Below are 11086 nucleotides of genomic sequence, written 5' to 3' on the forward strand. Positions count from 1 at the left end.
CAACCTACGTCTTCCAGCTGAATCGAGAGAAGGAATCTCAAGATTCTAAACCTGTGCTTACAAATGACTGAAAACGCTAAACCGCCATTTCATTGCTGTCCGTTCCGTGCAATGAAAAGCGGGGCGTTCTTCAGTAATGAAACACAGGGGAGTGCCGCTTGAAGAACTGCTTCTCATGGGCTGAACGTTTGGAAGTAGAGCTTGGCAGGTGTGGGAGTAGGCGATGTCTTTCAATACATCTGCTAATCCGGGGGTGAACAATGAACAATTGTACACCTCCGAATACAAGATATTTGAGGACAAACTCCAGATTCCGCAAAATCATTAGCCATTATTCGGGATACGATGCAGCAAGAGACTATTACAGAATTCTGTTACCGTGCGGTAAAACAGAAAGATGAGAGTCGAATAGATATCTCTGTTTAAAATTCTCGCAATACCGAAGACGATGAATACTAGCGTTTCACAGCAGTAGATAGTCATCATGTATGAGAGAATCCCCGTTAATCAGAGACTTAAGTCCGTGATTGTTTGGGCAGAGATACGGTTGTTATTCAATCCAAGCAGGTGAGAAAGACATAAACAACCGTCTATCTCAAAGCGGCAGCTGATACTGAAATGCCTCGGGCAATTCAATACGCAGTAGCTGTCGCTGACTCGTCATCCTGAGTTGCCAAGTAATCCTTTCCACGAAGGAATGCGTTCGGCTAGAACCACAGAGCATAAAAGATATGCTCGAGCAATTATATTTAAGCGAAACGAATTTCGGAAATATAAAAGCTTAAATGGTGTTGTTGTGACAACACCATAAGTATATAAAATTGAAACTGGAACTCCTGGGAGGTTGCAGGCAACCCGGGTTGCAGTTCAATTAGAATACTTTTCGTCTAAGTCGCAATCCGTAGAATAACCAGGATATGCGCCTACCCCTCGGACCATTCAACTGCTTAGCAGAATCATGTCGCGAGGTTAATATACGTAGTATATTTGTAGGATTCTGAACAACGATCTCCATCCTAAATTCTTCTTCAAGAAAACAAATAAGGATTGGAGATTGACCCACCTTCAGTTCTCTATTAAAGAGAGTGAAGGAGAAGTCTTCCTCGAAGGAAAGCTTCAATGGTGAACAGAATACTAAGACGATAGTTCCAGCCAAACTGGATATTCCCGTCCGTTCTTCTCTATTCCAGGTTGGTCGCCTACTGTGAGATAGTCTTCTTTCAGCAGCAGTCTTCTTCCTAATGCTAGAAATTCCAGGAATTCGAGCATAGGCGAGGTTCCCGCTATCGTGTAACATATCGGGGATTCTCGTCTCGCTCACTTGGACCGTGGTGGTCTCGCCTAAGTGTTTGGAGATCGTAAGAAACTCTAACACTCTGAATGCGCTAGAAATTCCGTAGAATTCTAAGCAGTCTGCGAAACCCCCACCGAATTCGTCAAACGATATCGGCTGGTGGTCCTCTCGATTCCCGTAGAAATCGAGAAATGGGTGGGGCAGGATCCCTCCTCAACGACCGGGGCTTACGTCAGGTAGGACCACCCGAAGGTCCCCTGGTAGCGCAGTCCCCCCCCAACGTGGGATCCTACAGAGAAATCTCTGTAGGATCCTTCCCCTTTCCCTCGTAGCCGTAAGGAGAGAGGGAATGGGGGAGGAATTGGATACTCCGCTCGCCTTCCCAGTGGAACTAGCAGTTGGAGAAGAGTAGGAGCAGCCATCGCCTTGCGGCGATGGCCTCTCAGAGTCTGGAAAACGTATCGTCAGGAGAAAACGTTTTCCCGAGGAGGGTTACGAACTCTCACTGTAGGTAAGGGTCTGCCGCCACTGTGAACGTCGTCTGGGTGGGGCTGATTGACACCTGACAGGAGAGAGCCGATACCGTCCTCCGACTCATTCCAGTCCTCGTCGAGGTCGAAACCTCTCAGGAGGACCGAAGGAGTATTTAAATACGGTGTCCGAAGACACGTAGAAACGCCGCTGTCGCAGTAGAGGAGGTGGAAGTAGCTTGATCGACCGGCCAGAACTGAGAGAGCCTTCTTGTCCGGAGACGAGAGACTCTGGTTCAAGACAGAATCGGCAAGCTCGATCGCGGCAAACCCACCGTCGGTTTGGGTTCCCTCTCGGGCCCCAAAACGACTCGAGCAGAGACATGGGCTCTGCTGGTGGGAGCGGCGATCCTTCCCCCCGGTCGTTGTGCTGACGAATCAGTGCAATAACCTGGGTAAAGTTGCTCTGAATCTCGGAAGTTACAGCGTCTTGAGGAGTAGGACCGTCCAGTCCCTCCAACAAGAGCAGCTCCCAGGACCCTCCTCCTTCAGAAGAAGGGCCAGCAACAGATCCCTGACGGTTGCCTCCAATCACTTGCGCGTACGTCCTGGTTGGTCCTAAGACCAACCTGGCACGTGCGGCGTCGTGACGGGATCGTGAGCGGCGCATCTCTCACGATCACTCCTATATACCTCGCTCTTCCTGGCGTATGCCGAGGAAGTTGAAGGTATCGGAGAGACAGAACTGACGCTACCCCCTCTCCCCTGACGGTCGCCTCCAATCACTTGCGCGTACGTCCTGGTTGGTCCTAAGACCATACGTGGCACGTGCGGCGTCGTGACGGGATCGTGAGCGGCGCACCTCTCACGGTCACTCCTAGCTACCTCGCTCTTCCCGGTGTAGCCCGAGGAAGTTGAAGGTAGTGGAGAGACAGACCTGACGCTCCCCCCCCGCTCGCTGGCAGGACAGCGTACGTGGGGGGCTGCAGACCGATCACCAACCCGCGGTGGGGATCGATCTGCAGGCCTGGCCGTGCCGCTCACCTATGGCGAGCGGCTCGACTGAGAACGTCGACGCTGATGTCAGCGTCAGGCGAGCTGTTGCTGGTTACCGTCTCCGCCGGTCCCGATAGGAGCGGCGTCAGGTGACCTGCTAGGCTCATTGTCGCGGTGAGACCGGCGAGCGTCCTCTCGGGCGCGTCGAGCCGCTGGTACCAGCCGTGGCTGGTATCGACGACCGCGGGGACCCCTTCCTCGCCTCAAACCCCGTGGCTGGTTCAGCGACCGTCACGTCAACCCGAGCAGCCAGCTGGTCGCTGCGAGAGCGTCCACTGGCCTAGCGAGAGTCGTCTGCACGACACTCGCCAGTCTTCTGCTCCGCGCTTTGGTCTTGGCGGCGAGCGAGCTCGAGTGTCAAGACTTTGGCTGGACGTCTCGTCCCGCGGGAGACCGTCCACTCGGTACTTCTCGCTAACGAGAAGCCGAGGCGGATCCTGTTTAGCGGCAGAACCGCTAAAACCAGGCGAGGAAGTGCCAGCCGAATACTGGTACTCCTCTGGTCCCCGTCTTCTTCTCCTTGGTAGAAGAAAAGACGGGCCCTGTTCCCGAGGGAGCAGGAGGGACCAGCAGAAGAGCTCCCCGAATCGCCGGAGCGAGACGGCCCTTAGAAGGTCCCGAAGGAGCCTTCTTAGGGGGGAAAACCCGGGTTTACCAGCTGGTCGCTGCGAGATGCGGCCGCTGGCCTGGCAAGAGTCACCTGAGCGTCTCTCACCCCGCCTTCTGCTCCGTGACGCGTCTTGGCGCCGAGCGAACTCTGGCGCCGAAACTTGGCTGCACGGTCTCCCGAGGGAGAACGTACACTCGGGATCTCTCGCGAACGAGAGACGAGCCGGAACCTGGCGTAGCGGCATCGCCGCTAGCACCAGGCGAGGAAGTACCAGAGCTAACCGATACTCCTCTGGTCCCACCCCGACTATCTCTTCCTTACGGAAGGGGGAGACGGGCCCCGCTCCCGAAGGAGCAGGAGGACCAGCAGAAGGAACCCCCCGTCCCACCGAGGTGGGACGGGCCCTTAGAAGTTCCCGAAGGAGACTTCTTAGGGGGGAATGGCAGCCTTCTTCTTCTTCGGCTTATGGGCCTTAGAAGTCGAAGCAAGGGGAAGAGGCAGCAGCAGACGATGAAGACGAAGATGACAGCTTCCTCCTTCTCCTCTTCTCGTCAGCTCTCGCAGGACAGTCGTCAGGTCCTCCATCCAGGAGGGAGCCGGGGCAGTTGCCGAAGCAACAGGGCCCGACTGCACCTGTCCGGAAGGACCTGGGACTGGGGAGACACACCGTGGGCAGGACCAGCATGGACAGGCACAGGAATCAGGAGCGACAGGAACAGCAACCAGCTCAGGAGCGGCAGGAAACAACAGGGCAACCAGCTCAGAGCGGCAGGAACTAGCGGCAGCGGTACCCAGAGAGGGACAGCCAAGCCAACAGCGGGAATCACATCAGCGGCAGGTACGGCAGGCCCAGCGATCGCCTCGTAGAATCATCGGCAGCCAGCGGAACCTGGGTCCTGGCGGCCGGTCCAGGGGCGAGCTGCTGGAACAGCGGAAGTCTGGGGCAGGCAACACGAAGAAAACAGGCGGCGGCGGCAACCCCACCTCGGTACGGCTGCGGCCCTAGTAGCGGCAGACGGCGTCATCGACACAGCATGGGGAGTGTAGACCAGGAGGGGGGGAGCAGCATAAGCGGCCGTGGGTAGTAGTGGAGACCGCCCCAGACCTCGCTAGACGCTGCAGCAGCCCGTGGATGCTAGCACGCCCTGCCTCCGCGGTGGGTCCCATACCTGTCCAAGGTCGTCTCCCACGGATGTAGCACCTGCGGTAACATAGATAGATTAGTAAGAGGGGTTCCCTCACGCACGGGGGGAAGACATGCCCACCCGAACGCAAGGAAGACCCCAAATACAAAAACACAACGAAGAAGCTGAGCGGGGGGCAGGAAGGAAGACGAAGAATCGGATACCACCAAGGGAGTCGCGGGAGAGCTTTCCGACGACTTCCTGGCAGACCTTCGCTTCCCACCCCCTACCCCCGCACAGCAGTGAAAAGTAATATGAAAATGAAACAGAATACTGCCCTTGCGATTCACTTCATAGAACTTAAAGGGGAAAAGATCAATTCCCGGGTAAGAACGGAAACTTGATCCAATAATATGATGCTATCATATATATATGAAAATGAAACAGAATACTGCACTTGCGATTTCATTTCACATAAAAAATCGTAAGGATCAATTCCCGGGTAAGAACGAAATTGATCCAATTAAATTTCATGCAAATAAATAAATGAAAATGAAAAGAATATTGCAATTGCGAATCCACTTTCATTGCATTCTATATACAAATTAAAGGCTCGTGCCGAGCGCAACACACACTCGGTTAACGAACGCACAGGGCAAACATATAATGAAGAGTACTTACATTTTTCAATTACACACTTTCGCCCCAAAATACATGACTCGGCGCGAGCGCGCCCGCCCTCGGCACCGAGGCATAATTCAAGGGTTCAATTCATGAAAAGAGAGGAAACTCGCCGCATCTACGGCGATAACTCCATGTTGGTTCATAATTAAGTAATGAAAAATGAAAACAGTGTACTTACAGTTTCATTTTCAAGTCAAACAAACCATTAGTAGACACAATATAACAAAGCATACGACGATGAAGCGGGCAGAGAGCGATGACGAACACGTCCTTCACACCCGCGGCCGAAAGCAAAAGTGATTTGTTTACCTCCCAGTCGCGCGCGCGCGACTGTCGACAAGCAGTAACTACCGTTCTCCCCTTGTTCGAAGCTTACGACCGTTCCAGCTGCCGCTAGCTACTTCCTATTTGTTAAAGACCGATGGTTTGTATTACGTATCGGAACAACTACATATTAGTTATTGCAGTATCATATAAAATGATACAAAATTATTTAGTATATATTTCTGTTTACTTTTAAAAACTGCAGAAATTTACTTTGAATAGTAGGCTGTCTTATGATGACCACTGTCTGGAGTAGTCCAAGTGTATTTATATATCCTTTTATTGGAAGAGAGTAACCTCTAGGTACCGAATTATCTGTAGCATAAAAATTAATAAATAGCTCCTCATTTTTATTATCACCATTTTTTGTATATAGTCTTGTGCATTTGCACTAAGAGAATGAAATTACAGGCGGCCCTCGGTTAGCGGCAGGGTTCCGTTCCTGGCCGCCGACGGGAAGTGATTTTCGATGCTAAGCGATTTTAAAACCTACGGCTGCTGTACACTTTCTTTCGAAACTCTAGACCAGTCAAAGGCGCGGTAATCCCACAATGGCGTAATAAGTCAAATTATATTTATGCAGTATAGTACTATAGAATTTACTGTACAGTAGTACTGTACAGTACATTATAGCATTATAAATACTGTAAAGTGAAAAAAGCCTAGCTTTAATCCTTTGGGTGTCTAGAGTATGTAAAGATATTATAATAAGGTTTATACAGTGTACAGGTAGCTGTAGTGTTCAAGTTACGGTAATTCGTCTTACGATAGTCCGATTTTTATGAGAGACCAAATTACAATAGCCTAACTTTATCTATCTTCTAGTTACATAAGTTCAAAAACAGCAAAAGAGAATGATGAAAGTATGGTTTTAACGTTATACTCGTTGCGTGAATGTGTACAGCCATGATGAATGACCGAACGAGAAACTACTTTTTTTTCTAAGTACAACTGAATTGATAACATCCGTTTTGGCTTGTATTTCTCAATCATTGTACTACAGTACACTATTACAGTAGTTGTTATAAATGGCGTTATGTATAGAATAGAACTGAGATATCTTAATGTAATAACTTTATTCGCTATAGTTCAAAGATCAATACAGATCAAAAGATAAATTGGGAAATATACTGTTAAATATAAACCTATTTATAACTGAAGCTGAGAAAACTGTTCAAGCTGCTAATGATTATTATCGTACATCGGCAACAAGGATAAAACTCCAGTAAACATATGCCATCAAACACAACCATAGATAAAATTGAGATAAAATCATTTTAATCAAAACTACTGTGCTTGAAAGAACACATTTTACTGTTGGTTTCACGCTGATATAAGATAAATAAAGTAAAGTTCGTATTACGATGATATAAAGGAGAATTGCAAACGGAATTGCGTAATTTTTCACGCATTAAACATGCCGCCAACGTAATCTGTTAACAAAAAAAAAAGTAGTTCACATTCACAACGAGACATTGAATTCATATTTCCACCGAAAAACACGTATAAGGAAAAATAACCTTGTCTCATATAAGTCAAGTATCTAGATATTCGTTTATGCTAACTAGAAGCAAGAGAATTTGCTCAGAATTGCGTTATGACGAAACAGACTCGTATTCGCCATCAGCTGATTTCAAACCACAACATTGGCCGCTCCACGGAATACTGGCTTAGGTTTGGCGTAGTATTTTATAATACAATAATTTGAGAATACATACATTATTATTGGATACAGTGTAATTTATAACTTTTTAAAGGATTTATAAAAAGATGCATAATTAATAAAATAACACCATGCATATTCGGAACAGTGGCGGACAAAATGAACATGAAAAACATCCCCTGACAACGTGGAGCATAGTTACAAAGGCTGCCTTAATTTGTATCATATTTATGTACAAAATAAAAATACCCTATACGAATATATTTTCATACACATTTGAAACATAAAAAGCATAAACATTTTAAAAAATCGGACACATCGATCGCTAAATTTGTACTCATTTTAACTCTATATTTTCGGAAGAGCGGCAGACGACAGCTTTCAAGAACGAATATGAAAATACATCATATTTGATAACGTGAAGGGCAGTTTCAAAAGCTGCCTTCGTATCATATTTCTGTGCAGAATAAAAATACCCTATATGTAATACATTTTCATAAAATTTTTAAACATAATAGCATGATATTTATAATCGACACATCCATGTAAATTTACACTTATGTAACTCGATATTTTCAGCATAGAACAGTGTCAGAGGCATATTTTACCCTAATACCTATGTAATAACTCTCCATAAAATTTTTTAATATAATTTGCATACCTTTATGGTCTGAATGGCATTTCTACAAATGTATGAACTCTTTAGACAACGGCGCTAGCGGCGTTGTTAACTGAAAATTGTGCCGTGAAAATACCTTAAAGTGCCTTATTATTTTAATGAATATTTTTGACGACAGCCGTAAAACCGATCACCGCTGAGCGATTGCGCCGTTAACCGTGGGTTACGTATTGAATTTATGATTTAATTTTTTTTTTTTTTCAGATTCTGCAAGTAGAGCCTGTCTGTGAGATTAGATCGATTCTGGCAAAGCTTCTCAAGAAGATGACGCTCACATCTTGCACGTCCCTGCAAAAATGATGACGAGAGACCGTTCATCCCATACGTTGTAATGGTCTCATGGGCCTTTCCTTGGATCAGGAGAGTCCAATATATATTAGAAATGGGAGGACTCTTTCTCTGCCGTAAACTATCGTCCAATAACTTTAATGTCAGTTGATGGTAAGTTTGTGAGGAAGAATCTCGGATATAATACTTAATTTGTAATTTAATGTGTCAGAAACAAGTTTCAGAGCAAGTGTTTCGGCTTAGCTCTATGAGAATTAAGATTTTGGTCCAGATGATCAAGTGAATTTTACTTTTGTTGACTATGTTAGTATGTGCTTTGTGATGTATAACCTGATATACAAACAGTCTGTTAAAACAAGAGAGTTCAAGTATTATTTCAAGTTACTTTGTACTCTTCATTGTAGGGGCTTCTGTTAAAGAAGCCATTGTAACAGAGTATAAAACTGGAGTCGTGCATCGTCTGCAGTCATGGGAGCAACCAGCTGTAGGATCCATAGATGTGACATACCAAACTTATGCTCATCGAGCAATGCCAGCATTACTCCTTCAAGATATTAAGGTATGCTTATCTGAACTCATGAAGATTAATGTGCTTTTAATCCTTATCCCCTGAATCATGGCCTTGTTCAGAAATGGTGCCCTGCTATGTACTGTATTGAGAATACACAGGGCATTGTCTTATTATTGGCTGAAAGATTCCACCTGACAAAATAGCAAGCAATCAAAGGATTAGTTTCTGTATCCATTTGAAAGTTGTGGTAAAGATATGAAGCATTTTGAAGTTGAGAAATTTGGTTTATTGGTCTAATTAAATTAGTACTGCATAACAGTGATGTTGCACAGGAAGTCTCAAAGTTTAGTGCTCAAGATTTTAAATGTATTATTATAAACAACAAACTCTTTAATATAGTATGCCATAGAACATAATCTATTTTGTCACAAAAGTTTTTTTATATGAAATATTAGTGTTCCATATGATGTTTACATAAGAAAAAAACTTTCTGCAAGCCCATTAACCATAATTGGAGTATTGCATGCAGATGGTTCCCATCTAACCAACTAGATAGATTTTGAAAGAGGAAAGACCCTCTGTATGTTCTTTTTATATCCTGGTAAGGGTCATCTCATTCCTCCACTGCTAACTTTCCCCTAGAATACATGACCTTTCTGCCATCCATCAATTAAAATTTTTCAGCTGAAGTAGGTTAAAGTCTTATCAGAAAATGTGATGAGCACAGAACAGAGTCTTGATCCATATGTGCAGATGGTGAAGTCAGCTGGATGGAGTAGTGATGGTTATAATAGCCAGTGGTATTATGATGAAAAAATCTGCTAAGTTATTAGTCATGACTCCATTTCAGTGAATGCAGTGTCTTCCAGCAGAGAAAATCAAAGAAATTTTTATCATTTATATAGTAAACTGATTTAGTTACGTAATACTTTATCTTTAAGACAGTTAATGCCAACACACCACGTGGTATGGGAAAAAGACTGGTTGTTCCTCATACCTGCAAGAATATAAATGAAAGTAAACCTTTCATTGTGAATTAGTATATCCAAAATGTGTTCAAATCAAATCAAGAAGCTCAGAGGATTTTGTTGGCCTGATAATGTATTAAAAGGTGGTGATGACAGTAGTTATTGTATAGTATAAAATCAGGCCACTTTATCACATTTCTAGAATTGTTGGTGTTTCCAGAAATATTTCTTTTCAAAGAGGTAAAGATTGGCAAAAGACAGAGATAATGAAATGTGTGGTAATTACGAGACAGCAAGCAATGTGTAGCTGGGTACTGATGGATGCTGTTTAAAACTGTAAGTGCACGAAGTAATACTGTAGGCAATTTTCTTATGTTGAAGTTTACGTATAGTTCTATAAAGTATTGTAATCCAGTAGCATCTCTTTTCAGATTATCAACCCCACCAGTCAAGATACCCTTGTTGACATTGAACAGATGGGTCTGGGAGACTGGTTAGGAGCTACCACAGAAACTGTAAAGTAAGTGGGATTATCTTTTAAATCCTTTTGTGTTACTCTGCAGTATGTATATAGTATTTCCATTAAAATGTTTTTGCTAGGTTTTTTCTTATTGTGCCAAGGTGGGACCTAATTACATTATTTTTATTTAGCAGCTCTGACTCCACTGTTTCTAAGTCCTCATTACATGATTGAATAGGAATAATTTAGAATGAGTGTTGTTCATGACTTTTCATTTCACTGCTTTCATTCAATTTCTTTGATTTTGAATACAATCTTTTATTGTTTTTAACCAGTTTCCAGCTGGCGCTAGAAGATTTATCCTATTGTTAAGACCTCAGGTTTGTTAGCAATTTTTTTTTTGTAGATTATTGAGTAAATAAGTTTATAGGTTTACAAGTCGTGTTTGCAAATGTATTATCCTCTCAGCCTTAGAATTTGTTGATTTTTTCTTTGAAACTTACTTATGGTCATTTGTTTTGCAGGTTACAACATGGTGAAGGAGAGCATGAATACACAATTATTAAGGGGTTTGTAGAAGTACCTGATTCATCCATATCATTCCTGTTGCGTAGTGACGCTGAAAGTGCCCGTCCAGCTTAGAGGTACAGTACTGTTAATAAAGTCAGTTTTTGCTGAATTATATGAAAGATAACCTCTTACCTTGTCCCATTGTGCCCATCATTCGATGCAGATTACAAAGTATGTGGAGTAAACTATTTCATCATAATTTTAAAAATAATAAATTATTGATATCTTTGATTTTCCTAAACTGGAAAAGTGCTCTCCAGTTATTCTTTTCATTAAAGAACATAAGGTTATGGTGTTAAAAAAGGCTTTGGGTAAGGTATTCATGATTGGAAAAATATATTTGAACATTTGTTATCATGTATATCATGTAAATGTGACTAAAACT

The 11086-nt window shown here is 44.1% G+C and overlaps 2 protein-coding genes across 6 annotated transcripts in view; both read left to right on the top strand.

The window, feature by feature from the left end:
* Positions 1-11086, top strand: part of LOC135218366 (uncharacterized protein KIAA2013 homolog) — a 93442-nt gene that overhangs the window by 21706 nt on the left and 60650 nt on the right. The gene's annotated exons all lie outside the window — the stretch shown is intronic.
* LOC135218579 (uncharacterized) lies at positions 8160-10773 on the top strand. Its single transcript, XM_064254992.1, has 4 exons — positions 8160-8345; positions 8597-8751; positions 10103-10191; positions 10656-10773. The coding sequence occupies exons 1-4, from the start codon at positions 8333-8335 to the stop codon at positions 10771-10773; spliced, it is 375 nt and encodes a 124-aa protein (XP_064111062.1). The 5' UTR covers positions 8160-8332.

This window comes from Macrobrachium nipponense, chromosome 9 (assembly GCF_015104395.2).
Source record: "Macrobrachium nipponense isolate FS-2020 chromosome 9, ASM1510439v2, whole genome shotgun sequence".
In the NCBI taxonomy this organism is placed as follows: Eukaryota; Metazoa; Arthropoda; class Malacostraca; order Decapoda; family Palaemonidae; genus Macrobrachium; species Macrobrachium nipponense.

What these genes read in the sequence shown, in the direction of transcription:
- LOC135218579 (XM_064254992.1), top strand. An exon ending in TACTCCTTCAAGATATTAAG is followed by an intron (nt 8,752 to 10,102) that starts GTATGCTTATCT and finishes ATCTCTTTTCAG; the next exon opens with ATTATCAACCCCACCAGTCA. An exon ending in GCTACCACAGAAACTGTAAA is followed by an intron (nt 10,192 to 10,655) that starts GTAAGTGGGATT and finishes TTTGTTTTGCAG; the next exon opens with GTTACAACATGGTGAAGGAG.